The sequence below is a fragment of the Gorilla gorilla genome, chromosome 1 (genome assembly GCF_029281585.2).
Source record: "Gorilla gorilla gorilla isolate KB3781 chromosome 1, NHGRI_mGorGor1-v2.1_pri, whole genome shotgun sequence".
Lineage (NCBI taxonomy): Eukaryota > Metazoa > Chordata > Mammalia > Primates > Hominidae > Gorilla > Gorilla gorilla.
This window is the reverse complement of record NC_073224.2, coordinates 102,602,431-102,629,558: the sequence shown is the minus strand read 5'-3', so window position 1 is coordinate 102,629,558 and position 27,128 is coordinate 102,602,431. Positions and strand designations below refer to the sequence as shown.

Genomic DNA, 27,128 nt, shown 5'->3' with positions numbered 1-27,128 from the left:
AGCATTCTAACCTCTCCAGAGACTAGGAATTTAGGATTAAGGCCAGAATCAAAGCCCACTCCCTTGGTAGTACTCTTAAGGTTTTTATTATTAATTTTTTTTTCTTTTTGAGGCAGAGGTAGTGTGCTGACCTTACACTCCCGCAGTTGACCCCTCACTCCCCCAGTGCCGATACTTGCCCAGGCTGGAGTACAGTGGCATGATCCAATCCTGGTTCACTGCCACCTCCGCCTCCAGGGTTGAAGCAATTCTTGTGCCTCAGCCTCCCAAGTAGCTAGGATTACAGGCATGCGCCACCATGCCCAGCTAATTTTTTGTATTTTTAGTAGAGATGGGGTTTCATCAGATCCACAGGTGGACCTCAGATCCACCCGCCTAGGCCTCCCAAAGGGCTGGGATTACAGGTGTGAGCCACCGCACCCAGCCTCTTAAATTTTTTAGACTATAAAAAAACTAAAAAGAGAAAAATATCAGGGACAATTAGGAGAGAGGTATTAAAAACAGATAAGGTGAACTGTACATTTATAAATGGTTACAATGGTAAATTTTACATGTATTTTTACCACCACTACCACAAAAAAAAAAGAGATAAGGAAAAAGACTGCATTTAAACATTATGTTGCCATCTGTTTCCATTTAGACAGAAGTACAAAGGAAATGCAGAACTGAAAGTAAATTTGACAAGGTGCTACATTATAAAAGACCAATTTCCAGGCCGAGAGCAGAAAAGAAAGATGGATCCTAGAACACCAGTGTCTCAGTTTTAGACTCATCTAGCTTCCCAACAAGGGTGGCTTGGATGTTCACACAAAGTAACCAGGAAAATAATTAAGTGACAATCCCACTAACAGCATGAGATACCATCAGAGAGTGCAGTTTCCCGCTCCAGAGGAGGGAGGAGTCTGCAAAACCCACATTCCAGAATGCCTTAAGAGGATAACATGTAGCCCAAGCAACCCCCCTCCCTTCCCACAGGTGTCTCCTCCTCAGTAGGGGTTCAAAGTTCAGCAGAGCAGAAAGTCAAAAGATTAAGCTTCTTCAGGCTGGGGAGTAGAAGAAATGATTTCATCAATATTTAACTATAACTCTACTTCCCCATTCTGAGGACTTCCTCACTAGACCTCAGTTCAATAAGCAAATTTGGCAGGCTCTGAGTGAAAGTAGCTTAAGAAACATCACCCCAGGACGGGTGCAGTGGCTCATGCCTGTAATCTCAGCACTTTGGGAGGCTGAAGCAGGCAGATCACTTGAGGTCAGGAGTTTGAAACCAGCCTGGCCAACATGGTGAAACCCCATCTCTACTAAAAATACAAAAAAAAAAAAAAAAAAAATCGCCCAGTGTGGTGGTGGTGGATGCCTGTAATCCCAGCCACTCGGGAGGCTAAGGCAGGAGAATCACTTGAGCCTGGGAGGTGGAGGTTGCAGTGAGCAGAGATCATGCAACTGCATTCCAGGCTGGGCTACAGAGCAATTCTCCATCTAAAAAAAAAAAGAGGGGGGATGGGAGGCAGAAATCACCCACCTTAGAACTACTCCTAGAATGTCCATATTTAAATACTGAGCCTAAGATTCTGCAGCTCAACACATGGCCAGTTCCTCTGTCTTCCCCTTTAAAGCTATCTGGTCTCCAGAACAAAGGAGATGAGAAAGTGCCACTGGCCATAGAGTCACCCAGCCAGTCCATCTCACTTGCACAGATAATAAGTTGTTGGCAAACTGAACAGAGGAAAAAAATCTACGTAGAAAAAGGTGTCTGAGGAAGACAACAAGCTCCCATCCCAGCATCTCCATGCCCACTTATAAAAATAAGTGAGTATTCCAACAATCTTTAAGTATTTAACCTGGAGGGCAGCTGTCCCCCAGTTACCATCCTTTTCTGAAATCCACCCCTCCCCCTCCCAAAAACATTCTCAGTTATTTCCCAGAGGAGCAGCCAAAAAGAAAAACAAAAACAAAAACTTACCAAGGGAAAGAACAAAGAACAAAGAATAAACCACATGAGTACTTTCACTGGATCTTAAATTTTAGCAACAGTTACTTTACTCTCTCAAGATCCTCCAAAACAAAGCCTCAACTCGTATGAGCTCCATCTATTAGACTGCATCCTAGACCTTGGAAAATCTTATGGCTTACACTAAAACTAATCAGCCACTTTTAAACAGAAAGACGTTTAAAGAAATCACTAGAATAGGCTGGGCACGGTGGATCACACCTGTAATCCCAGCACTTTGGGAGGCAGAGGTGGGTGGATCACCTGAGGTCAGGAGTTCGAGACCAGCCTGGCCAACATGGCGAAACCCCGTCTCTACTAAAAATACAAAAAATTAGCCAGACGTGGTGGCGGGCACCTGTAATCCCAGCTACTCAGGAGGCTGAGGCAGGAGAATCACTTGAACCCGGGAGGCGGAGGTTGCAATGAGCCGAGATCCTGCCATTGCACTCCAGCATGAGCGACAGAGACTGTCTCAAAAAAAAGAAAGGAAGAAAGGAATCACTAGAATCACCGTTCACTCCACCAACATTTTGTTTCCACTTTCAGTTGAACAAATATTCCACTAGAGTCACCTGGAATTCATTATTGTCTCCACCAAATTGCCCAAGTCAATCAGAAACCTTGAGACTGGCACACCATCTGATTCTCTGCCATACACTCGCTTATCAGCTCTGCTCGGAAGAAATGTTCTTAACCAGTTCGGCTTGCACTGATCACACTTCAGCAATAAAGGCCTGAATCTGACAGAAGTTCCTGCCTTCCAGGTCATTGTGGGTAGGGCCAGGCAAGTTTGGTTGGCTCCTACATTTGCACTAACGTTGAGAGAAGTACTATCCCCTCCCCTGCCGTTTCACGTAGATTCAGAGAGTGGGTGTAGCAGCTGCAAGAGCACCCCGTAAGAGGAAAGGGCCCCTGGCCAGAGGATGAGAGGCGGTCCTGTGGCCTCGAGCTCCTCCAGGGAGGGAGGGCACCGCGCTTCCTCTCAGCCAACTGCTGCCTCATTTCCTGAGCAGGAGGAGGGAGCGGAAAAGCTGCCAGCAGGCAGGCCGGGGTCTTTCCGATGGTTCCCACCCCACAACCCTCACCATTTCACAGAAGGTTCAGTACTGCCTCTCCCCGAACAGAAAAGCACCCACCCACTCTTACCCATTGGGCAGGAAACCTCAAGCCAGAGCAAAGTTCTCCCACCCTCCATGGGGAAGTGGGGGAGGGAGAAGCCGCTGAGCCCCTCCCACGGCCGCGCCCGGATCGGAGGCACTGAATGAATGAGGTGGAGAAAAAAAGAGGAGGAAAGCCACACCCCAAACCCCGTAAGGCTCAATTTCTTCAAAGGTCAAGCCTGCTCGCCCGAGCACTGTTTCCCCCTCGTCCGCTTGCTGTCCTACTGGTGCTGAGCCCCACCCATCCTCCGAGATCCCAACTTCATCTCCGAGCCCGCCGGCCTTCAGAGGACCGTGCTCCACGGCAAAAGGGACCTTATTCCGCTTGCCGGATACTCCAGCGCCCGCCCCTCCCTCATGAGCCTCACCATCTCCGTACCTGTTCCCGGGCCCGCCTTTCTCCCTCAACTTCTCGCTGGAGGCGCTCAGCTCGCTCCTCTGCATCATCTGCCTGCTGCTGCAGAACCTGGATCTTGCGCTTCACCGCCTCGATGGTGGTGATCCCAGCCATGGTGCCCACCCAGCTACTGCTCGCGCTCCGGTTCCTGCCTCCTCCGCTCGGCGTTGCAGCCTCCTCTCACCCTTACTTCCGCCTGCTACGCCCTGAAATACCGGAACTCACCAACCCGCCCGGATGTGACGTCCCTCTGCCGCGCCCTCCCACCGCCAGGCAGGCGGGAAGGCAGTCCACTGGAGGGAGAGCTGCGGCGGGGAGTGGATCCTCCCAGTCGCCCTGGGGTACGGCTCCCGGCCTTAACTTGGGCCAGTAAACTGGGACGGGGTTGGGACGAGGGAGTGTTACCATGGTAACTGGGTGGCGCTTCGTGCCCTAGCCTCTCCCGCCAGGCTGGCTGCCCACAATGGTTGGCCCCTTTGCAGGTAGCCGGCTGACCTTACACTCCCGCAATTGACCCCTCACTCCCCCAGTGCTGATACCCGTCACCCCTCACTGTATTTGCTCCACAATATAAACATCCTACAAGTCTCTGCTTCCACTCACCCCACGACAAACTCCAAAACCAAGTTATAAGAAAAGTCTAAAAGACTTTCTGGGCCTCAGGTTCAAAAGAGCCCCACTCAGTCTCCTTTCAAAGTCGGCTCAGGTAGGTAGGTTCTCTCTCCCGTCTCCTGGAAGTCAATGAATGGAACTGTCGGAGTGGAAGGGATGGGCAAGATGGCACAAATTCTCATTCTATTTGGCATGGTATGAACTTAAGTGTTCTATTTAGAACAGACTTTTCTCCTCTTTTTTTTTTTTTTTTTTTTTTTTTTAAGAGACAAGATCTCGCTCTGTTGCTGGAGTGCAGGCAGTGGCGAGATCACAACTCACTACAGCTTCGAACTCCTGGGCTCAAGCGAGCCTCCTACCTCAGCCTCCGGTGTAGCTGGGACTACAGGTGCACGCCACCCCGTCAGGCTCCCTGTTATTTTATTTATTTTTGTTTTGTTTTTTATTTTTTGGGACGGAGTCTCCTCTGTCGCCCAGGTTGGAGTGCAGTGGTGCGAACTCGGCTCACTGTAAGCTCCGCCTCCCGGGTTCAAGCGATTCTCCTGCCTCAGCCTCCCAAGTAGCGCCCTCCACCACGCCCGGCTAATTTTTTTTTTGTAGTTTTAGTAGAGACGGGGTTTCACCGTGTTAGCCAGGATGGTCTCGATCTCCTGACCTCGTGATCTGCCGGCCTCGGCCTCCCAAAGTGCTGGGATTACAGGTCCCTGTTACTTTTGAAAGTCATCATGCACCAAATTAACCAACCTTCCAGCCCCGCCAAACCTTGGAATGATTCAGGACTTGGCAATTTAATCATCAGCTGGGCGTGGTAGCTCATGTCTGTAAGTCTAGGATTTTGGGAGGCTGAGGTGGGAGGATGGCTTGAGCCCAGGAGTTCAAAACCAGCCTGGGCAATATAGCAAGACCTCATCTCTAAAAATAAATAAATAATTTAATAATCACTTACAATTCCTTTTGTAGATAAGAAAGATATGCCCCCATTTTATCAGGAAGAAATCCTCTATTACAGACCACTGTCAGCCGGGCAGGGTGACTCATGCCTGTGATCCCAACATTTGGGAGGCCAACGCGAGAAGATCACTTCAGCCCAGAGTTTGAGACCAGCCTGGGCAGTATAGTGAGACCTCGTCTCTACAAACAATTAAAAAATTAGCCAGGCTTGGTGGCAGCACGTCTGTAGTCCCAGCTACTTGGGAGGCTGAGGTGGGAAGATTTCTTGAGCCGGGAAGGCAGAGGTTGCAGTGAGCCAAGATTGTACCACTGCCTCCAGTCTGGGTGACAGATTGAGAGCCTGTCTCAAAAAAATAAAAAACAGACGACTGTTACTAGATCCTTCATCAACAGCCAGACATGAGTGCCTGTAAACTGTACTATAGAATTGAGCCTCCGTTCTGTTACAACTTTTACCAATTTCAGTGCCACTGTACTTCCAAGTACCCCCAAGGAACTGTTTATGAGTTAGAAACTTCCCTTTGGCCAGATGTGGTGGTTCATGCCTGTAATCCCAGCACTTTGGGAGGCCACGGCGGGCAGATCACCTGAGGTCAGGAGTTTGAGACCAGCCTGGCCAACATGGCAAAACCCCGTCTCTACTAAAAATGCAAAAATTAGCTGGGCGTGGTGATGCACACCTGTAGTTCCAGCTACTCAGGGAGGCTGAGGCAAGAGAATTGCTTAAACCCGGGAGGCAGAGGTTGCAGTGAGCTGAGATGGTGCCACTGTACTCCAGCCCGGGTGACAGAGTGAGACTCTGTATCAAAAAAAAAAAAAAAAAGGCAAAACAGACCAGGCGCAGTGGCTCACGCCTGTAATCCCAGCACTTTGGGAGGCTGAGGTGGGTGGATCACGAGGTCAGGAGTTCAAGACCAGTCTGGCCAAGATGGTGAAACCCTATCTCTACTAAAAACCACAAAAACAAGCAAACAAACAAACAAACAAAAAACTAGCCAGGTGCAGTAGCAGGCGCCTGTAATCCCAGCCACTTGGGAGGCTGAGGCAGGAGAATTGCTTGAACCCGGGTGGCAGAAGTTGCAGTGAGCCGAGATTGCGCCACTGCACTCCAGCCTGGGTGACAGAGTGAGACACAGTCTGAAAAAAAAAAAGAAAAACAACAAAAAAAGAAACTTTCCCTACAGGCACTGCCATGCAGGATTTCTGAAAGCACAATAGTAAAGAGACTTGAGAATGTTATCTTCCCTTTTATTTCTTTGTATTCCTCCCACCTTCCCAGTAGGTAATCGTGATAAATTTTTCTTCTGGGACAGCTCTCTTTTCTCCTAGAAAATTAGGACATGGAACAGGACTTATAATGAAGAGTCCTAATCCCTGAAAGGGATAGTAGGCAAGACAGTTGCTGCCCTCAATGTCTAGTTCTAAGAATGCTCCCTGCAGAGCCTCTGTTTTCCTATCACCTTTTGGAAATACCGAGCAATGAGACTATTCAGAAGAAACAACTTGGATAGATGATAATTTTCTCAATAGAGTAACCTGCACACTGATTTTTCCCCCAGAAATTAGGAAGGAAGATCAGGGTTCTGACTCTTAATAGACTCTATCCTGATGGCCTAAGAATTTTTCTAACTTGCTTTGTAGAAGTCTGATCAAGATGTGGCAGAAGTGACACTTTGTCATCTGGGTGCTGCTCAGCAGGGGGCACTATTGTACCTCCCTGTGCCCTGGTAAAGCAGCAGAAGACCTCATCCTAGCCAAACCAAAAGGGTGTTGAGAGCACCACTGCATTTCTGAGACTGGTAGATTTGAGCAGATAATCTCCTCTTAATGCAGGGAAACAGATGGACTGACTCATGATAGCTTTTAGAAGCACAATGGATAGACAGCAAGAGGCCCAGTGCTATTGTGTTCCTAGTAACCAGCAATACAATATATCAACAGGTGTATATGTCCATCGTTGTCCCTTCTCTCCCCATCCTTCCTGCCACCTGTCCCTAAAAAATGGTGTTACGACTCTATGTCCTAACAATGCACTCCTCTTTCCCTTTGTTTCTCCCTAAACAGCATCTGATTTCATCTTGGATTAAAATAATCTTAGATGTGGTTGCACAACAATGTAAATATGCTACTACTGAATTAGACATTTAAAAATGGTTAAAAAGGTAAGTTTTATGTATGCGTATTTTACCACAACTTAGAAAACAAAGTTAGACAAATTTAGGGAGGAAAAAAACAAAAGTTTGGACTCGCCTTGCCATACCCTTGCCCTTTCTTTATTCAAGCAGTCCTAGTAAATCCTGCACTTTTCAGAAAGGCTTCTCAGATAACCAGAACTGCTTGTGTAAACACGTAGTTATTGACTCCCTCCTCCTTCTCTACTGCTTATATCTACTTCAAGATAATATGCTCTGTTTACTTATTTATTAACCTCAAGGACAGAAGCTGAGCTGTTAACTTCCTTTGTATTGGACAGAGTATACTCCCTCCAAAGATGCATATATTATGCTGCTGATGACTCTTACCTTTGCTTTCTGCTTTTAACCTTGTTGCTCCTTATTCAGCACGTCTCCCAGTTCCTATAAACACTGTCCTTCTTTGACCCTTTGAGGCAGGGGTCATCCAACTTTTAGGGTCTTGTGGCCAGAGAGATAAGAAAGCCAGTAGACAGTATGTACATGAATGAGCATGACTGTGTTCCGATAAAACTTTATTTACAAAACCAGGCTGTTGCAAGATTTAACCCACAGGTGGTAGTTTGCTGACTCTAGCTTTGAGGAAAGAAACCTTTCTTCTTGCTTGCTCCTGGCCACAACCTTCCCTCTCCTGTTTCTTGTTCTTATGCATATCTCTGAGGGTACTTTCTGACTTGGGAAAGCTAACAAAGGGGAGAGGGGTTGAATGAGTATTTTTAACCCTCACTTTACATATTTAAATGGGTTTTGGTGGATTCCTATGTAAATATGAAGAAACTTCTTTCAAATGAATATACTGAGTAGACCATATCTAGGTGAGGGGTGCTATGTGTGTGTATGTGTATGTCTGTACATGTGTAAAACAGATTAAGATAGACAGAATTCATCCCCAGGAAATCCTTTTATATTCCTAATGATTTTGATGGATTGCGTACAGCCTCTATGTTATTCTCCTTCTCATGATCTCAGGTTAGACTTGTTCTTTTTCTTGCTCCTGGAAACACCTCCTCAAGCCCACATACTAGCTGTTTCAGCCTAAGAACAGACCCAGATTGATGTTACCCAATTTCTCACAAAACTGTTATTAACCTGACATTGTGCTAGTTTGTGAAAACTTCTATCTTCATGCCCATATGTTAGAAACAGAGAGATCCATCCAAATATACCAGGAACCTAGGCTATACAACTCCAGCCGGCCATCCACTTGCCCAAAGCCCAGGGGTAACCTGTAGATTTCGTACAGTTGTTTGTTTGTTTGTTTGTTTGTTTTGTTTTGTTTTTTGAATTTTCTGAGAAGGGAGAATTTTTATTATTTTAAATAGAGACAGGGTCTTGCTCTGTCACCTAGGCTGGAGTGCAGTAGCATTATCATACCTCACTGCAAGCGTGAACTCCTGGCTTCAAGCGATCCTCCCATCTCAGCCTCCCGAGTACGCGGGACTATAGGCACGTGCCACCACACCTGGCTAATTTTTAAATTTTTTGTAAAGATAGGGCCTCACTATGTTCCCCAGGCTGGTCTTCAACTTCTGGCCTCAGGCGATTCTCCTGCCCTGGCCTCTCAAAGCAAAGTGCTGGAATTACAGGTCTGAGTCACCACACTGGGCACAAGAAGGGAGAATTAATAGTTTGTGGCAGCCTGGCCGGGCACGGTGGCTCACATCTGTAATCCCAGCACTTTGGGAGGCCGAGGTGGGCGGATCACAAGGTGAGGAGATCGAGACCATCCTGGCTAACACGGTGAAACCCCATCTCTACTAAAAATACAAAAAATTAGCTGGGCGCGGTGGCGGGCACCTGTAGTCCCAGCTACTCGGGAGGCTGAGGCAGGAGAATGGCGTGAACCCGAGAGGCGGAGCTTGCGGTGAGCCAAGATCGTACCACTGCACTCCAGCCTGGGTGACAGAGCAAGACTCCGTCTCAAAAAAAAAAGCCTGTGCTGGCCTTAACTTTTGGAAGAATGAGTTTAAATGATGTATACTCAGTTTGTGTTTCTAACCTCTGGCGTAATATATTCAATTCTTACCACTTTCCTTGGCCACTGAAAGTGGTGGAAAACAAAACACATCAGAAACCTAATGGCAGAGGCCGGGCATGGTGGCTCACATCTGTAATCCCAGCATTTTGAGAGGCCAAGGTGGGTGGATCACTTGAGGTCAGGAGTTGGAGACCAGCCTGGCCAACATGGTGAAACACTGTCTCTACTAAAAATACAAAAAATTACCTGGGCATGGTGGCGGGTGCCTGTAATCCCAGCTACTCAGGAGACTGAGGCAGGAGAATCACTTGAACCCGGGAGGTGGAGGTTGGAGTGAGTCGAGATCTTGCCACTGCATTCTAGCCTTGGTGATAGAACAAGACTCTGTCTCAAAAAAAAAAAAAAAAAAAAAAAGCCCAGGCGCAGTGGCTTAGGCTGGGCGCAGTGACTCACGCCTGTAATCCCAGTACTTTGGGACACTGAGGCAGGCGGATCACTTGAGGTTAGGAGTTCAAGACCAGCATGGCCAACATGGTGAAACCCCATCTTTACTAAAAAAAAAAATACAAAAATTAGTTGGGTATGGTGGCACACACCTGCAACCCCAGCTACTCGGAAGGCTGAGGCAGGAGAATGGCTTGAATCCAGGAGGCACAGCTTGCAGTGAGCCTAGATTGTGCCACTGCACTCCAGCCTGGGCAAGAGCGAGACTCCATCTCAACAACAACAATAAAAAGAAACCTGGCTGGGCGGGGTGGCTCACGCCTGTAATCCCAGCACTTTGGGAGGCCGAGGCAGGCGGATCACCTGAGGTCAGGAGTTCAAGACAAGCCTGACCAATATGATGAAACCCCGTCTCTAGTAAAAATATGAAAATTAGCCAGCCAGGCATGGTGGCACGTGCCTGTAATCCCAGTTACTCAGGAGGCTGAGATAGGAGAATCGCTTCAACCTGGGAGGTGGAGGTGGCAGTGAGCCGAGATAGTACCATTTCATTACAGCGTGGGCAACAAGAGTGAAACCCTGTCTCAAAAAAAAAAAAAAAAAAAAAAAGGAAAAGAAAAGGAAAGAAACCTGATGGCAGAGAGACCAAATATGAGGATCCGAAAGCATTTATGAATGGTTCACTCTGTCTGTCCTTCTAGCTATTTTCCAAAACCAAATGTGATTTTATTTTATTGATTTATTTTTTGAGACAGAGTCTCTCTCTGTTGCCCAGGCTAGAGTGCAGTGGTACGATCTCGGCTCCGTGCAGCCTCCGCCTCCTGGGTTCAAGAGATTCTCCTGCCTCAGCCTCCCGAGTAGCTGGGATTACAGGCACCCGCCACCACACCTGGCTAATTTTTGTATTTTTAGTAGAGAAAGGGTTTCACCATGTTGGCCAGGCTGGTCTCAAACTCTTGACCTCAGGTGATCCACCCGCCTCGGCCTTCCAAAGTGGTGGGATTACAGGCGTGAGCCACCGCACCCAGCCCAAATATGATTTTAAATATTACATGCTCCTTTTTTCCTATTAACTCAGTTCACTGAGAAACTTGTTTCCACCAATACTGGGACATTTCTGTTGTTGTTGGTAAGATTCCTATGGTACTTTTCTTCTAAAAAACTTTTCAATCTACTCTCTCATTTATCTTTGCAGCAAACTTCAAGGTTAAAGATGAAGGAAAGTAGGTGATGATGGGATAATATGAGATGGAAAAGAGAATTTATTTTATTTTAGAATGGGAAAATTCAGCCCTAGACAAGCTGAGTAATTACTCACGGTCATAGAGTGAAGTCTGGTGGTGATACCTTTACCCCCTAAGATTCTTTCTTAGTTTCTATTATAGTCTGTCACTGTAGGGATTTCTCTGCTGCCCTAGGAGCAATGCTTCATATGGCATCTCCATGGCATAAAGGCAAATGCCTGCATTGGCCAAGATAAATAAACCCATATATGGCCAGGGTCAGTGTGACCTCCATTTCCCATTGTGAAATCTGAGCTGGTTTTGTTGGACAGTTGAGAGATGAGAGGTTCCCTATTAATACACATATCCACATGCCAAGACTTGGACATAAAAGCTAAGAATGTGGCATGGGGGAGGAGGTAGGATAAGTGACAGCATTCTGAACTTAGAGTCCCCTCTCTTTGTCCAGGTCCTGGGAAAGATAATTAAATTCCTGGGTTGGTGATAGGAGATAAATGAGACTTTTACATGTATTTAAAAAAAAAACTTTTAACATGTTGGAGATGTCTTTAAGAAAGAAAATACATGCCATTATGAGAATATACCAGCATGTGGTTATATGCAAAAATGTATGTGAGTATATATGTCTGTGTTCCATGAACCCACAAGTGTGTTTGGAATTTCATCATACATTAACATAAAGATCTATATGTGTAGATTAAACCCATCCTCCATCTCTCTAATACTCACATCAGCAGCCTTCTTCTCTGCCAGTTCCAGCTTCTCCTGGGCATCCTTCAAAGCTTCAGAATACTTGTCCAGCTCATCCTCTGTCCCTTTCAGCTTCTTCTGCATGGCTGCCAGCTCATCCTCCAGCTATAGGAGCCCAGAGAGTCACACACAAAAACACACAAACACAACAATGCAGGGTTGGACCCTGGGCTCTTGGAGCCCTGAGTGTAACCTCCATGTTACCATCCCTAGTGAGACACACTTTCTCCCCAGCCACTTCCAGCCCACTGCCTCAGGAGTTATGCCGTAGCTTGGCCTGTGACCCTGTAATCTCTGATCCTAAGATGACCAAGTCATCCTGGGTTTTCATCCAAGACCCTTGGATGATAAATTTCTAAAGTGTAGATGCCCGTGATGCTATTTGAGTGAAAAGAGATGGTCTTTCCCTCTAGAACTCTTACCTTTTCCTCTAGAAGTCAAGGGTTCTTCCAAAACATGGTCCATTTCTACTTAAATTCAGCAGACATACTGTGGCTCAGAAGAGGCCACTGACTTTCCCAAGGTCACAAAGGCAGTCTGAGACAGATATGTTAGATGTCCTCTGCTCCTCCAGTGAGGCTGGGGAGTCCATCCCACCCCCAAAAAGGAGGTGACACCAGTAGTCACTGTCTTTCCCATGAAAACTCCCTTCCATTTCACAGTCTTGTTCACTAGCAGATGAGAGAGATCAATGCCAGTGCCTACCTGTTTACTTCTTTCTTCTGCCTGCTTCTGCTCAGCTTCAGCTTGCTCTGCCCGATCCAGAGCATTCTCCTTGTCTAACTTCAGCATCTGCATCTTTTTCTTGATGGCCTCCATCATGAGCAGTGGCTGTTGGTAGGCTCACCTGTGAACACTGGAGAACTGGAGACTGGGGCAAGAAAGAAGGGGCTGCTGCCTGAGTGACCAGGAGGTCCCCAGACTTGAGTCTTTATCTGTGCTCATAGCTCCACCTTTTGTTCCTAATATGGTCTTTCCAGCTCCCTCCACCCCATCATTGTTCTCCTGGGGGAACACAGGGTGAGACGCTTTGATGAACTGACATCACCAGCAAAAAAATATCTAGCAACAGCTGAGGCTGATTTTAGACAATGGAAAGTGGGGGAGGGAAGAGGTTCTCCCTGACCCTGAAACTTTCCACTTATTCTGGGCAGCTCTATGGATGTTTTAAAAGAGCAGGAAGAGGGGTGGGAAGAACATTGAAATAGAGAAGTGTACTTTGGCAATTCTAGGTTGGCAGTTTGCATCCAGGGGGTCCTGGTTGCCTTTCAGCTTCCCGTTTCACTCTCCCCCAGACTGTGTTGAATGCTGGTCAAACTCCATTAGTTGAGTTTTAGCTTTTGGTTCCTGGTATTCAAGGAGCTTGGGCACAGGGAAGAGGGGAGGTCACTCATGATCCTTAACAATTCTCCCAGATCCCCAGATCAAATTGCTGTGCTATTTTGGGAGTCTCCGATTGGCAGGGAGACGTTTTTCCTCCCCACCAAGAGCCACAAGAGTAGAGTAAGAGGTAGGGTTGGAATCTCCAACCCTATCCTTGAAGGCTATCCCAGAGCTTAAAGTGGGGTGGGGAGAGAAACAGGGGAGGGTCAGAACAATCCAGACAGGATCATACCCTTTGTTTTCCCACAGTAATCTTAAAATAGAACTGTTGTACCCACACAGACTTTGGTCTGTGTGGCTCTCTCCTCTTCTTCCCTTTATCTTCTCCCTTCTTAATTCTCCCCAGCGCTGCCACTCACCACATCATCGTAATCATCATTATCAGCTCTATTCTTTCCAGTTTAGTTCCAGACCATGTTTATTCTTCCATTGGGAGCCTTGTTACTAACAGGTGGCAAGGATACCAGTCCACTGGCACCATACACCTGAAAATATGCCAAGGGAGAGGTGGGCACTGTTCAAGGTGACCAGATATATTGGACAAATATAAATGGCTCTAGTTAGTCATTTATGTCAAGGATACTGAGAGTTAATGCTAAGCCCCAGCAATGGGGGAACTGAGACACCCACCAGGCCAGTGGGTAGAGCAGAGCTGGAGTCCACTATTGAGAGCTTCCAGTCACTAGAGGTAGATAGGCAGATAGACCATCAGCTGACTCTCGACAGAGAGAGGAGAAACCAAGTCTCCTTTCTCTGGAGATTAGCCAGGGAAAGGGGTTAGGGAACAGGGAGAGGAAGGAGTGGAAAATGGGGGGTGGGGTGGGCAAGTGAATAAGGGGGAGAAAAATACGAGGACAAGAAGAGACAAAGAAATGTCCCTTCTAGTATAAGGGGACAAGAAATAGAAAGATTCTATCCTCAAATTCCAACTCTCTCCCATTCCCACACCAGCCCTCTTAGGTTAAGATTGAAATCCACATAGGTTGCAGCTACTGGACTTTTGGGGGGGTCCTGGAGAGAAGAGGTTCAGTAAAAGAGACAGGAGCCCCAGAGATTGAAGTATGAAAGAGGGTGGTGCTGAATCACCTGCTGCTGTAAGAATATGTTTGACATTTAGTTGGTTCCTAATTAAACAACCCAATATCAAACATATCACACAGAAGCAGGCAGGAGAGCTTTGGGGGTCATCTGCCTTCCTTCCAATTGCAAAGAAAGAATAGAGCAGACACCAGGCACCAATCATGTCTAGGTGGAGAGCCATCTCCTTGAGGAAGGGTACTGGCCCCTGCTCTTCACCTCCCAAGACAGCCAGCTCTTGCTTATTGCCCTACGTGTCATCCCTGCCTCAGCTCCTCCTCTACAAGCTCCTGGCCTTTGCTGGATCACGTTGGCCTAAACCAGAAGAATACCTGGCAGGGCTCCACATCCGGGCAACTATCGTTCCCTAGAGCTCCCACACAGAGCTTCTCACCCTGATGTCACGGCCCCAGCGCCCAGGGATCAGCCGTGTCAGCAGCTCCTCATCAAAATTGCCACCTGCTCTCTTCAATGCCATTCCAGCTGCCCTGAGGCTTTCCGGGGTGGGGGCAGAGGACTTGTACATCCTGCTTTACCTTTCCAACAGAACTCCTAACCTTCCCAGATCACCCCCACAAGACTACTGAGGTCCGTTCAGGAGGCACCATCCTGGCACCGTCCTGCTCTTAAGTGCTGCAGATGCTTGGCTTCCCCTTTCTGCCAGCTTAACCCTTCTCACCTTCTCCCCATGTCCTCCAGGCATCCTCCTTATAAAGTCACCCTTGGATGTCCAGAACAGAAGAATAACTTGTCTCCCTGGCAGGCTCCATCGTGGGCTCCAGAAGAGAAGACTTATAGTTCCCCACCTCGCCTGGCAGAATTGAAACTAAGGCTTTAGATTGAGGGTAAGAGAGGAAACTTCTGCCAGGAAGCAGCCTGCAGTCCACAGGAGTCCTCTCCTCTTCTAGGGCTTTTTACCAGAACTCCAGGCTGCGTTCTCCAAGGGTCTTCCCTCACAGGGATCCAGCCAGATTCCCACATGGGGGATTTCTCTTTTGGAGAGAATCAGGTCTGTTGAATGTCATGTGGCAGGCAGATGCTTCTCTCCACTGTGGCAGAAAAGAGCCCAAGTTATAGCTGCATTGGGGGCTGGGGGGCTTGAGTGGAAGTGTGGGGGTGGGAGAAGGACACTCTGCTTCAGCCCCTAGGCCTGTTCCATGTGTCCTTGTTCCCATTCCAGACACCCACCCCAACCCCCAGCATATACCAACTCCACAGTGTCCTTGATCTAGATCGATAGCTTGTCCCAAGCCCCAGTCAATTCCTGTTGTGTGGCACTTGCCTTTCAGGGGAAGACTAACAAATCGGCATATACAGGCCCCAAGGTAGGCATCTGTGATGTTATCTTCTTTGTTCCTTTTTGGCTCCTAAAGGGGATGTGTATGTAATTTGTACTTTCTTGCTCTCCCTTCTTACCCTTAACCCCTCAAGTTCTAGTTCCCTTCTCTGAGAAGCTTACCCACATTCAAGAATCAGAAGCTGGAGGAAGAGAGGCTGGGAAAGAGACTAGCAGGAATGAAAGGACTTTAATGTTTGGGGCACTAGAGGAACAGAGAGGCAGACTGGGAATATGGATGCAGGGGAGAAGCAGCTGTCTTGGAAGGAGAGTTTGTATGGCATACCTAGGCAGAAACATCAGATGGCCTTTGATAAAAGCCGTTTAGCTCTCCTGGAAATATCTACTATGCAGCCATTTCAAACAGGACTGAGCCCCTCTGAGCCAGAGGAGCTGGTTATAGCATTCACCACAGAGGGAAGAGGGGCTGAATGGGTATGATGGGGTGATGTTATGAGAGCAGACAGAATAGATAGAGAGGATCAGAAGAGATGGGCTCTGTAGGGGGCCAACTTGCCAATACTGGAGCCAGCCTGGCACTGACAAGCCCTGGGGGAAGAGGCCAAGGTCAGGGATCAAGGCAGAGGGGATGGGACATTCTGTGGGTTCAGATGAACAGAGGAAAGAAGAATAGAAAAATAGAAGGAGTTGGTGAGGGAGTCTGGTTGGAGGTAAGGGGAGCCCAGGTAATGGAAAGGAATGAAGGAAAAAAACTATCATAGGAGCAAGAAAACATCATTATGGGTTACCATTTATTGGACATTTTGTGCTACTTGCTGCTAAGTGCTTTATTTAATCCCCACAACAACCCAATGAATTAGGCATTATCTCCCTTTTTACATACAGCATAAGGAACCGTAACCCAGAAAATTAAAATAATTTGCACAAGGCCACACAGTCAGTGACAGAGCCAGCACTGAAACCCAGATCTGTCCAGTGTTAAAGCCTGTTCTCCTAACGCCAAAATATACTGCCTGTGTAAAAGAAGCAATAAGCGGCCTGGGAGATAAATATGGGGGAAGATTTAAAAAGTGAAGGTGCAGGCCGGGTGCGGTGGCTCACGCCTGTAATCCCAGCACTTTGGGAGGCCGAGGCAGGCAGATCATGAGGTCAGGAGTTTGAGACCAGCCTGGCCAACATAGTGAAACCCTGTCTCTACTAAAAATACAAAAAAATTAGCCAGGTGTGGTGGCAGGCGCCTGTAGTTCCAGCTACTTGGGAGGCTGAGGCAGAAGAATCACTTGAACCCGGGAGGCAGAGGTCGCAGTGAGTCAAGATCGCGCCACTGCACTCCAGCCTGGGTGACAAGAGAGATTCTGTCTAAAAAAAAAAAAAAAAGTGAAGGAGCAGCTGGCTATTTGGCTCATGCCTATAATCCTAGCACTTTGGGAGGCCAAGGCAGAGGACTGCTTAAGCCCAAGGGTTCGAGACCAGCCTGAGCAACACAGCGAGACCCCCATCTCTACAAAAAAAAAAAAAAAAAAAAAAAAAAAAAAGCCAGATATGGTGGCATGTGCCTGTGGTCCCAGCTACTCAGGAGGCTGAGGAGGGGGTATTGCTTGAGCCCAGGAGGTCGAAGCTGCAGTGAGCCATGATTGTACCAGTGCACTCCAGCCTGGGCAATGGAGCGAGACTGTCTCAAAAAAAAAAAAAAAAAGGCTGAGTGCGGTGACTCATCCCTGTAATCCCAGCACTCTGGGAGACTGAGGTGAGCGGATCACAATGTCAGAAATTCAAGACCAGCCTGGCCAATATGCTGAAACCCCATCTCTACTAAAAATACAAAAATTAGCCGAGCGTGGTGGTGGGCACCTATAGTCCTAGCTACCCAGGAGGCTGAGACAGGAGAATCGCTTGAACCCGGGAGGGGGAGGTTGCAGTGAGCCGAGATTGCACCACTGCACTCCAGCCTGGGTGACAGAGCGAGACTCCGTCTCAAAAAAAAAAAAAAAAAAAAAAAGCAAAGGTGAGATGAAGCTTCAGAAAATAGAGGGTAGGGGAGGACACAGGCAGACAGAAGGAATGAGCGACTCAGTCTCAGGTTTCTGGGTCAGATCCAGGTCACATGTTTTGTCTCCTATAAAACTTACACCATACTTGTCGTTACTTGTTCAGTGCCTGCCTCTCCATCTAGGCTGTGAATTCCACGTCATCTGGTGTGTAAGCACTCATGAGTAGTTATTGACTAAAGATAAGAGGGTTTGGGAAGCAGAGGTGATGGGAGTTGGGGGTTGAATATCAGATATATAGCACAGACAGAAGAATGGGCATGGGTGGAGAATGATATTTGATTGGATAAGAGGGCTGGCCTAGAGGTCAGCAAGCAACCTCTGGAGGACCTGGGTCACAGAGAAATCTCCTGAGGGAGAACATGGAGGATACCTACTGTGTGCCAAGCACTGGGCTTATACATTATCTTACTTAATTCTTCAAATGAGCCTATGAGATGGGTATTGTCCTAATTTTCAAAAGAGGAAATTTTTTTTTTTTTTTTTTTGAGATGGAATCTTGCTCTGCCACCCAGGCTGGAGTGCAATGGCACAATCTCGGCTCACTGCAACCTCCGCCTTCTGGGTTTAAGCAATTCCCCTGCCTCAGCCTCCGAAGTAGCTGGGATTACAGGGGCCTGCCACCACACCTGGCTACTTTTTGTATTTTCAGTAGAGCCAGGGTTTCACCACATTGGGCAGGCTGGTCTTGAATACCTGGCCTCAGGTGATCCACCTGCCTCGGCCTCCCAAAGTGCTGGGATTATAGGCATGAGCCACCACGCCCAGCCCAGAAGAGGAAATTGAGGCCAGTTAAGCTAAACCACTTCCATATGATGACACAAGAATTAAAGAGGTGAAACCAGAATTTGAACCCACACCTGACTTCAAAGCCTGTGCTCTTATTTTTGTACTCTACTGCCTCTTGATCAGTGGGATGTGTAGGGGCAGAGGAAGAAGCTCTGACAGCTAGAAGAAAAATGGGGGATTCAGTAGGAGACTGAAGGATGGAGACAGACTTGGTTGGAGGGAAGGGTATGAGTTTTTCAGTGGAGACAAAGGCACATAGAGTTGAGGTCAGGAAAATATCATGTGGACAGGATGAGTGACCAGTGAGGATGCCAACGGCAAGGTGAGAGCACAGGGCAAAGTAATGTATAATGGCATTTACATCAGGGAGCGATGGTGTGTTCAGGGAGTGTATTCAGGGACTCATGGTGTATTCCTACAGCTGTCACTGGCTGTGAAATGGGGGTCTCGCTGGCTTGGGATGTCATTCACATGTAAAGTGGACCCTTTTTATTTTTGAGACGGAGTCTTGCTGTCACCCAGGCTAGAGTTCAATGACATGATCTCAGCTCACTGCAATCTCTGCCTCCTGGGTTCAAGCAATTCTCCTGCCTCAGCCTCCTGAGTAGCTGGGATTACAAGTGCCTGCCACCATGCCAGGCTAATTTTTTGTATTTTTAGTAGAGATGGGGTTTCACCATTTTGGCCATGGTTGGCCAGGCTGGTCTTGAACTCCTGACCTCAAGTGATCCACCTGTCTCAGCCTCCCAAAGTGCTGGGATTACAGGTGTGAGCCACCTCACCCAGCCTGTAAAGTGAACCCTTGTAAGTAAAGTTGTCTATGGCCTTCATATGATGCACATGGTCAATCAGTACTTTTCAGTATTTTTCAGAATTTTGAGTGCCTTTATTTTGACTGCTCTTTCCAGCCCCCTACAAATCCCACCACTCCTTATTTCCTTACAACTGTAACATTACCTGCCTGACCCCTGGAGACATTTAAGTTTGGAATCCTCTCTCTTGGCATAGGTGGGAATTCAGGCCCAGTGGAAAGAGACTTGTCCAAAGTTTCACAATAACTAGCTGACTCAAAACCCAAAATGCAGGCCTCCTCACTCAAGCACTATGGTGTCTGTAGATTAATAGCCACATTCAGAACAATTTGTCCAAATATAAATAAAAGATAAGTGAAAGTGGTATCTGAGAGGTGGCAAGTGAAATCCAGGAGGTTAAGATTACAGTGGCTGAAAAATAAGCACTTTTGAAACAAATCAAGATTTAGACATGAAAGAATGAGCCCAGTGGTCTAAGTTTGAGCCTTTAGGAAGTAAATTTATTTGTTATACCAAATCAGGATTCTCAACTCTCATTGTCCACTCCTCCCCACCCCTGCCCCCTTACATCAACATAGTAAATCCCACTATGACCACAAGGCGTCACTCTTGTTGTTACTGTTGTTTCATAGATTGTTTCCCAAATAGCGGCAAAGGATTAACGAGAGAGTGGAGAAGTGAGAGTGGAAGTGCTGTCTTAAGTCCCTGGCAGATAGCAAGATCCAGATATGTTTTGGGAAGGAGGTTCAAGGTGGTAGAGGTTCTAGAAGGCTAGGTTAGCAGGCATGTTGAGAATGGAAGAGCAGTGTTTTGGATGCCATCAGAATCTCTCTACATAAAAAGCTTTGCCCATCTGATTTAGTTCCTGCTGGTATTGCTGATGCTCCTTTTCAAACAACTGGTGCAGGGCAGCTTGACGGACCTGGTGGAGAGGGCAGAATAGAGTGTGTTGTTTGCCTCTGTTTACCACCCTTTCTTATTCTTTCTTCCTAGTTGCTTTCCCATTATTTGTGTTCTCTTGGAGCTGGACTTAGCTGTGACATAAAGCTGGGTGGTAGCAGAGAGGCTGAACCAGCGGAGGGAAGCCTATCCAATTTTTTTCTACACAGGCAAAGCCCTATGTTCAGCAAATATTTGCTGAGAACAGACCATGAAACAGGAACTCTACTAAGTAACTGGGATACAAAGATGGTTACATGGCACCAAGTGGGGATCCCGGGAGAGAGAGAGGTACCGAGAGGCAAGTGATACGCACTAAGAGGCAGTTTTTTCTGTTTTTTGTTTTTTTGAGACCAAGTCTTACGTTGTAGCCCAGGCTGGAGTGAAGTGGCACAATTTCAGCTCACTGCAACCTCTGCCTCGTTTCAAGTGATTCTCGTGCGTCGGCCTCCCAAGTAGCTGGGATTGTAGGCAAGTGCCACCATGCCCGGCCAATTTTTGTGTTTTTAGTAGAGACGTGGTTTTGGCATGTTGGTCAAGCTGTTCTTGAACTCCTGGGCTCAAGCGATCTGCCCGTCTTGGCCCCCCAAAGTGCTGGGATTACAGGCCTAAGCCACCACACCCGATCTAAGAGGCAGTTTTGAGTTTCACCAAGATGAAAGGAGCAGTAACTAGAGTATACTTTGGGACTTTAACGTGCCTGCCACCTGTAAGGTGGATGCAAAGAATCACTTAATGAAAAAGAGTTTTGGCAATGGAGTTAGAGTTGTGTTGCTCTGGTGTAATGCTGAAAACCTAGAGGCAAACAAGATAAATGTGCAATGACACACACTAAGAGCTTGGAAAACTCAGTGGGCAAAGGCACACAGCAGTAGTGAATGAGACTTCAGGTTGCCCTGATAGAACTCACCATTAGTAGTTGCTTTTTGGCCAGTGCCAATTCCTGTACCATGGTGTCCTGCATCCTTAGGGTGGCATATGGGTTTCTTCTCTGGCCCAATGTCATTTGCCACAGACAGTGAGTATGTGAATTTCGCCACCTGCTCCAGGTACAGAGGTGGGGGTTGAATGGGTGGGTTAGAGTTAGGAGTAGAGACAAAAAACCCATAGAGTGAGGCTGTTTCTTTTTTCTTTTTCTTTTCTTTTTTTTTGAGACAGAGTTTCACTCTTGTTGCCCAGGCTGGTGTACAGTGGTGCAATCTTGGCTCACTGCAACCTCTGCCTCCCAGGTTCAAGTGATTCTCCTGCCTTAGCTTCCCAAGTAGCTGGGATTACAGGTGCCTGGCACCATGCCCAGCTAATTTTTTGTATCTTTAGTAGAGATAGGGTTTCACCATGTTGGTCAGGCTGGTCTCGAACTCCTGACCTCTGGTGATCCACCTGCCTCGGCTTCCCAGAGTGCTGGGATTATAGGTGTGAGCCACCACGCCTGGCCCAAGACTGTTTCTTCACCTGGAACTTCTGCCCCACTGTTAGAAGACTGTAAAATCCTTAAAAAGGTAATTTAGAACCTAGTATGTATTAAGTACATAATATCATTTAATCATTACAATAACTATGTGGCATAGGTGTTATTTTATTTATTTATTTATTTATTTATTTATTTATTTATTTTGAGACAGAGTTTTGCTCTTGTTGCCCAGGCTGGAGTGCAATGGTGTGATCTCGGCTCACTGCAACCTCCACTTCCCGGGTTCAAGCGATTCTCCCGCCTCAGCCTCTCGAGTAGCTGGGATTACAGGCATGCGCCACCGCGCCTGGCCCATAGGCATTAATTTTTACATGATACAGGTAAGGAAACTAAAAGTTGTGAGATGCCCAAGGTCACTTAATGGCAGACCTGGGACTCAAATCCAGCTTTTTTTTTTTTTTTTTTAGACAGAGTCTCACTCTGTCACCCAGGCTGGAGTGCAGTGAGGCAATCTTGGCTCACTGCAATCTCTGCCTCCAGGGTTCAAGTGATCCTCCTGCCTCAGCCTCCTGAGTCGCTGGGACTACAGACATGTGCCACCACACCTGGCTAATTTTTGTATTTTTAGTAGAGACGAGGTTTCACCGTGTTGGCCACGCTGGTGTCGAACTCCTGACCTCAGGTGATCTGCCTGACTCACCATCCCAAAGTGCTGGGATTACAGGTATGAACCACCGCGCCTGGCCCCAAATCCAATTTCTCTAAAGCTAATATCCCTTCCCTCATACCAGTGATTCTCAGCCCTGGCTAGACTGGAATCTTCATTGAAGTTTTAATTTTTTTTTTTGAGAAATAGTCTCGCTCAGTCGCCCAGGCCAGAGTGCAATGGCCTGATCTTGGCTCACTGCAACCTCTGCCTCCCAGGTTCAAGCAATTCTCATGCCTCATCCTCCTGAGTAGCTGGGATTACAGGCGCCCGCCACCACACCCAGGTAATTTTTTTTTTTTTTTTTTTGGAGACAGAGTCTCGCTGTGTCAGCCAGGCTGGAGTGCAGTGGCGCAATCTCGGTTCATTACAGCCTCTGTCTGCTGGGCTCAAGCAATTCTCCTGCCTCAGACTCCCGAGTAGCTGGGATTATGGGTGCATGCCACCACGCCCAGCTAATTTTCGTATTTTTAGTAGAGACAGAGGTTTCACCATGTTGGCCAGGCTGGTCTTGAACTCCTGACCTCATGTAATCCACCTGTCTCAGTCTCCCAAAGTGCTGGGATTACAGGCGTAAGCCACCACGACTGGCTGCTAATTTTTAAATTTTTAGTAGAGGTGGGGTTTTGCCATGTTGGCCAGGCTGGTCTCGAACTCCAGACCTCAAGTGATCAGCCTGCCTCAGCCTCCCAAAGTGCTGGGATTACAGGAGTGAGCCACCATGCCAGGCCAGTTTTAAGTTTTTTAATATATAGAAAGAATATAAATATACATCATGCATGTACATATATCTACTGTTGGCATTTTTAAAAAATCAAAAGTACATTTTCCACATGTTGAAAAAATTGAATCCACACAGAAATACATTAAGTGAGGCTGGCCGCGGTGACTCACGCCTGTAATCTCAGCACTTTGGGAGGCCGAGGCGGGCGGATCACGAGGTCAGGAGATCAAGACCATCCTCACTAACACGGTGAAACTCCGTCTCTACTAAAAATATTAAAAAATTAGCTGGGCGCAGTGGCGGGTGCCTGTAGTCCCAGCTACTCGGGAGGCTGAGGCAGGAGAATGGCGTGAACCCAGGAGGTGGAGCTTGCAGTGAGCCAAGATCGTGCCACTGCACTCCAGCCTGGGCGACACAGCAAGACTCCGTCCCAAAAAAATAAAAAAAAGAAAAAAGAAATACATTAAGTGAAAAGTAAAAACTTTCTGGGTGCAATGGCTCATGCCTGTAATCCCAGCACTTCGGGAGGCTGAGGCGGGCGGATCACTTGAGGCCAGGAGTTCAAGACCAGTCTGGCCAACGTGGTGAAACCCCATCTCTACTAAAAATACAAAAATTAGCCGAGCGTGGTGCCACACACCTGTAATCCCAGCTCCCCAGGAGGCTGAGGCACGAGAATCACTTGAACCCAGGCGGTGGAGGCTGCAGTGAGCCGAGATTGCACCACTGCACTCTAGCCTGGGTGGTGGAGTAAGACTCTGTCTTAGACTCTGCCTCAAAAAAAAAAAAGTTGTTATCTCTGACTGGGCAAATATATATATATACTTTGTTGGGAATGACTGTAGTTTTTACTTTTTTTTTTCTGAGTCAGAGTCTTGCTCTGTTGCCCAGGCTGGAGTGCAGTGGTGCGATCTCTGGTTACTGCAACCTCTGCCTCCCAGGTTCAAGCAATTCTTCTACCTCAGCCTCCTGGGTAGCTGGGATTACAGGCGTGTGCCACCACGCCCAGGTAACTTTTGCATATATATTTTTTTGAGACAGGGTCTCATTCTGTTGCCTAGGCTGGAGTGCAGTGTGTGATTATGGATCACTACAATGTCAACCTCTTAGGCTCAAGCAATCCTTCTACCTCAGCTGTCTAAATAACCGGGACAACAGGTGTGTGCCTGGCTAATTTTTATTTTTTTGTAGAGACGGAGTCTCACTATGTTACCCAGGCTGGTCTCAAACTCCTGTGCTCAAGTGATCCTCTGCCTTGGTCTCCCAAAGTGCTGGGATTACAAGTATGAGCCACCACACCCAACTACTTATGAATGTTTTCAGAAAATGTTTCTATCATAAACTGGGAAGTACATCTTCTTTTTTAAAAAACATGTAATCAGGCCGGGCGTGGTGGCTCACGCCTATAATTCCAGCACTTTGGGAGGCCAAGGCAGGCCGATTACTTGAGGTCTGGGGTTCGAGAACAGCCTGGCCAATATGGCGAACCCCCAACGTGGTGAAACTCCGACTCTACTGAAAATACAAAAATTAGCCAGGTGTGGTGGCGGGCACCTGTAATCCCAACTACTCAAGAGGCTGAGGCAGGAGAATTGCTCAGACCCGGGAGGCGGAGGTTGCAGCGAGCTGAGATCGTGCTACTGCACTCCAGCATGGACAACAAGAGCGAAACTCCATCTCAATAAATAAATAAATAAAAGCAATAGTCATGAACATTCTTGTGTATGTACCTTCTAGTGCTTTTCCAAGTATGTATATTTAAGATAAATTCCTATTTTTGCCAGTTCAATGGATATGTAAATTTAAATTTTGATAGATTTTATCAAACTGCCTTTGTAAACATGGCTGTATCAACCTAGACTCCTATTAAAATCATATGTGGTGTTTCTTCACATCCTTGCTAGCTCTGGATATAACCCGTGAAACCTTAAAAAAAGGCTTCTCCTATCCCATTTCAGACCACTTTTATCAGAATCTCCTAGGGTTAAGAACTAGGCATCAGTGCTTATTTATTTATTTAAATTAAGTTTTTTGGTAGAGATGGGGGTCTTGCCATGTTGCCCAGGCTGGTCTCGAACTCCTGAGCTCAAGCAATCCACCTGCCTTGGCCTCCCAAAGTGCTGGGATTACAGGCATGAGCCAATGTGCCCAGCCCATTTTGTTTTGTTTTGAGACAGGGTTTTTTCCTCTCTCACCCAGGCTGGAATGCAGTGGTGGCATCACTTGACCTGAGCTCAACTGATCATCCTGCTTCAGTCTCCTGAGTGGCTGAGACTACAGGCATGCACCACCACACCTGGCTAATTTTAATTTTTTTGGTAGAGACAGGGTTTTCCTATGTTGCCCAGGCTGGTCTCGAGCTCCTGGGCTCAAGCAATGCCCCTGCCTCGGCCTCCCAAGGTGCTGGGATTATAGGTGTGAACCACCATGTCAGGCTTGCATCAGTGTTTGTTTGTTTTTTTTTGTAGAGACGGAGTCTTGCTCTGTCAGCCAGGCTGGAGTGCTGGAGTGCAGTGGTGCGATCTTGGCTCACTGCACCCTCCGCATCGTAACTTCAAGCAATTCTCCTGCCTCAGCCTCCCGAGTAGCTGGGACTACAGGCGCACACTACCATGCCTGGCTAACTTCTTTTGTATTTTAGTAGAGACAGGGTTTCACCATGTTGCCTAGGCTGGTCTTGAACTCCTGAGCTCAGGCAATCCTCCTGCCTCGGCCTCCCAAAGTGCTAGGATTACAGGCGTGAGCCACCGCGCCCGGCTGCATCAGTTTTTTCAAAAGCTCATCAGGGTGAAAAGGATACGTAGCCCAGTCTTGTGAATCTTCTCATTCACTGGTTCAACAAATACTGCACTACCAACCACATAATTAGTACAAGGCCAGGCAACAAATACTTGAATTCTTGATAAAAAAAGAAAATAAAAACATGCTTCAATTTTTCTCCAGAGAATGAGGCAGGGGACAATAAAAACCAATCTATATCACCTAACCTAGTAGGCACTAAGAGGCTGATCTCATTTGCTTTGAGGACAAAGCTGCTTCTCACCCCTTCCACATCTGTTTTCCTCTTGATGAGCCCCTAAAGAGATGCAGCAGAGTTGGGAGGTGGCTCAGGGAAGACAGCAGAGTGGAAAGGTCAAGCTCAAAGGTAAAGGGAGGGGATAGAAGCAGATTACCTGTCAACCGTCTTCTGAAGTCCCATGGCCTTTTGAAAACTCTGCAAGAAAAGGTAGTTCTGTTGATCTGCCTCAGTCTCCAGAACCTCTATTCTAATGAGAGACATAGACTTTTTTTTTGCGACAGAGTTTTGCTCTTGTTGCCCAGGCCAGAGTGCAGTGGCGCGATCTCGGCTCACCGCAATCTCTGCCTCCCGGGTTCAAGCGATTCTCCTGCCTCAGCCTCCGAGTAGCTGAGATTACAGGAATGCACCACCACGCCGGGCTAATTTTGTATTTTTACTAGAGATGGGGTTTCTCCATGTTGGTCAGGCTGGTCTCGAACTCCTGACCTCAGGTGATCCGCCCGCCTCAGCCTCCCAAAGTGATGGGATTACAGGCGTGAGTCACCGCGCCCAGCCACATAGACCTTTTTGAGAAAGCAATTTCCTAGGGGGAAATAGGGAGAGGAAAGCTCTACTTTCAGAATGGATCAAAGAAAACATGCAGGGGTTGGATAGAACACATATTTGAATACCTACTGTGTACTAGACATAGCCTCCCACTCCTGTTACTAACTACATTATACCCTTGTTACATCAAAAGCCTTTCCCAGTAAAAGATGCACTTATAGTAAATTGATCTGGAAACTTCACCAAACTTCAACCCAGCCCCTCCTTCCAACTCTGCATACCTCTTCTACTTTTGTCATCTTTTTCACAGACGTGTCTATAGATTTGCTTGATACAGTCTGAGGAGACTGACAGGCTCTTCTTTCTGTTTAGTTCAGTAACCAAGGTTTCAGTAGTCATAGTAACATTTACACCTCCAACAATAACCCTGGGCCTTGGAGTTGATTGGCCACCTGGCCTGTTGCCCCAGAAACCTTGAGAGAATCCTTGTTCTGCAGCCTTCTGTTGGTGACACAGGGATCTATGAGCAAGGGCCAAAGTCCTGATTTTAGGATTTCTTGTGCTAGGGTCCCAAGGAGTATCTGTATGGTCGTAGGTCCAGGGTATGCACACAGTCCTACCAATTCTCTGGAGGCAAATCCTCATGCCCTATACCC

General features: G+C 47.3%; 2 protein-coding genes and 1 non-coding gene across 21 annotated transcripts in view; all 3 read right to left on the bottom strand.

Annotated features, from left to right (window-relative positions):
• TPM3 (tropomyosin 3) overlaps nt 1-12,626 on the bottom strand; it is a 35,984-nt gene extending 23,358 nt beyond the window's left edge. For 5 of the 19 annotated variants that reach the window (XM_055360166.2, XM_004026772.4, XM_055360176.2 and 2 more), the window contains exons 1-2: nt 12,427-12,555; nt 11,701-11,826 (exon numbers count right to left, since the gene is read on the bottom strand). In XM_055360166.2, coding sequence (XP_055216141.1) covers nt 11,701-11,826; nt 12,427-12,543 — 243 coding nt within the window. In that variant the 5' untranslated portion in view covers nt 12,544-12,555. Of the gene's footprint in view, nt 1-3,139; nt 3,241-3,532; nt 3,812-11,700; nt 11,827-12,426 lie in introns of those variants that run through there. The other 14 variants (XM_004026770.4, XM_031010447.3, XM_019023055.3 and 11 more) reach the window with 12 other exon arrangements.
• A 1,541-nt stretch (nt 12,627-14,167) lies between these two features.
• On the bottom strand, nt 14,168-14,279 carry MIR190B (microRNA mir-190b). Its single transcript, NR_106483.1, has one exon. It is a non-coding gene; the product is annotated as a microRNA mir-190b (primary transcript).
• A 5,326-nt stretch (nt 14,280-19,605) lies between these two features.
• CFAP141 (cilia and flagella associated protein 141) lies at nt 19,606-27,122 on the bottom strand. Its single transcript, XM_004026812.4, has 4 exons — nt 26,754-27,122; nt 26,081-26,121; nt 20,977-21,106; nt 19,606-20,049 (listed from the first exon to the last, which is right to left on the bottom strand). The coding sequence occupies exons 1-4, from the start codon at nt 26,769-26,771 to the stop codon at nt 19,948-19,950; spliced, it is 291 nt and encodes a 96-aa protein (XP_004026861.1). The 5' UTR covers nt 26,772-27,122; the 3' UTR covers nt 19,606-19,947.
• Nucleotides 27,123-27,128: the final 6 nt, after the last annotated feature.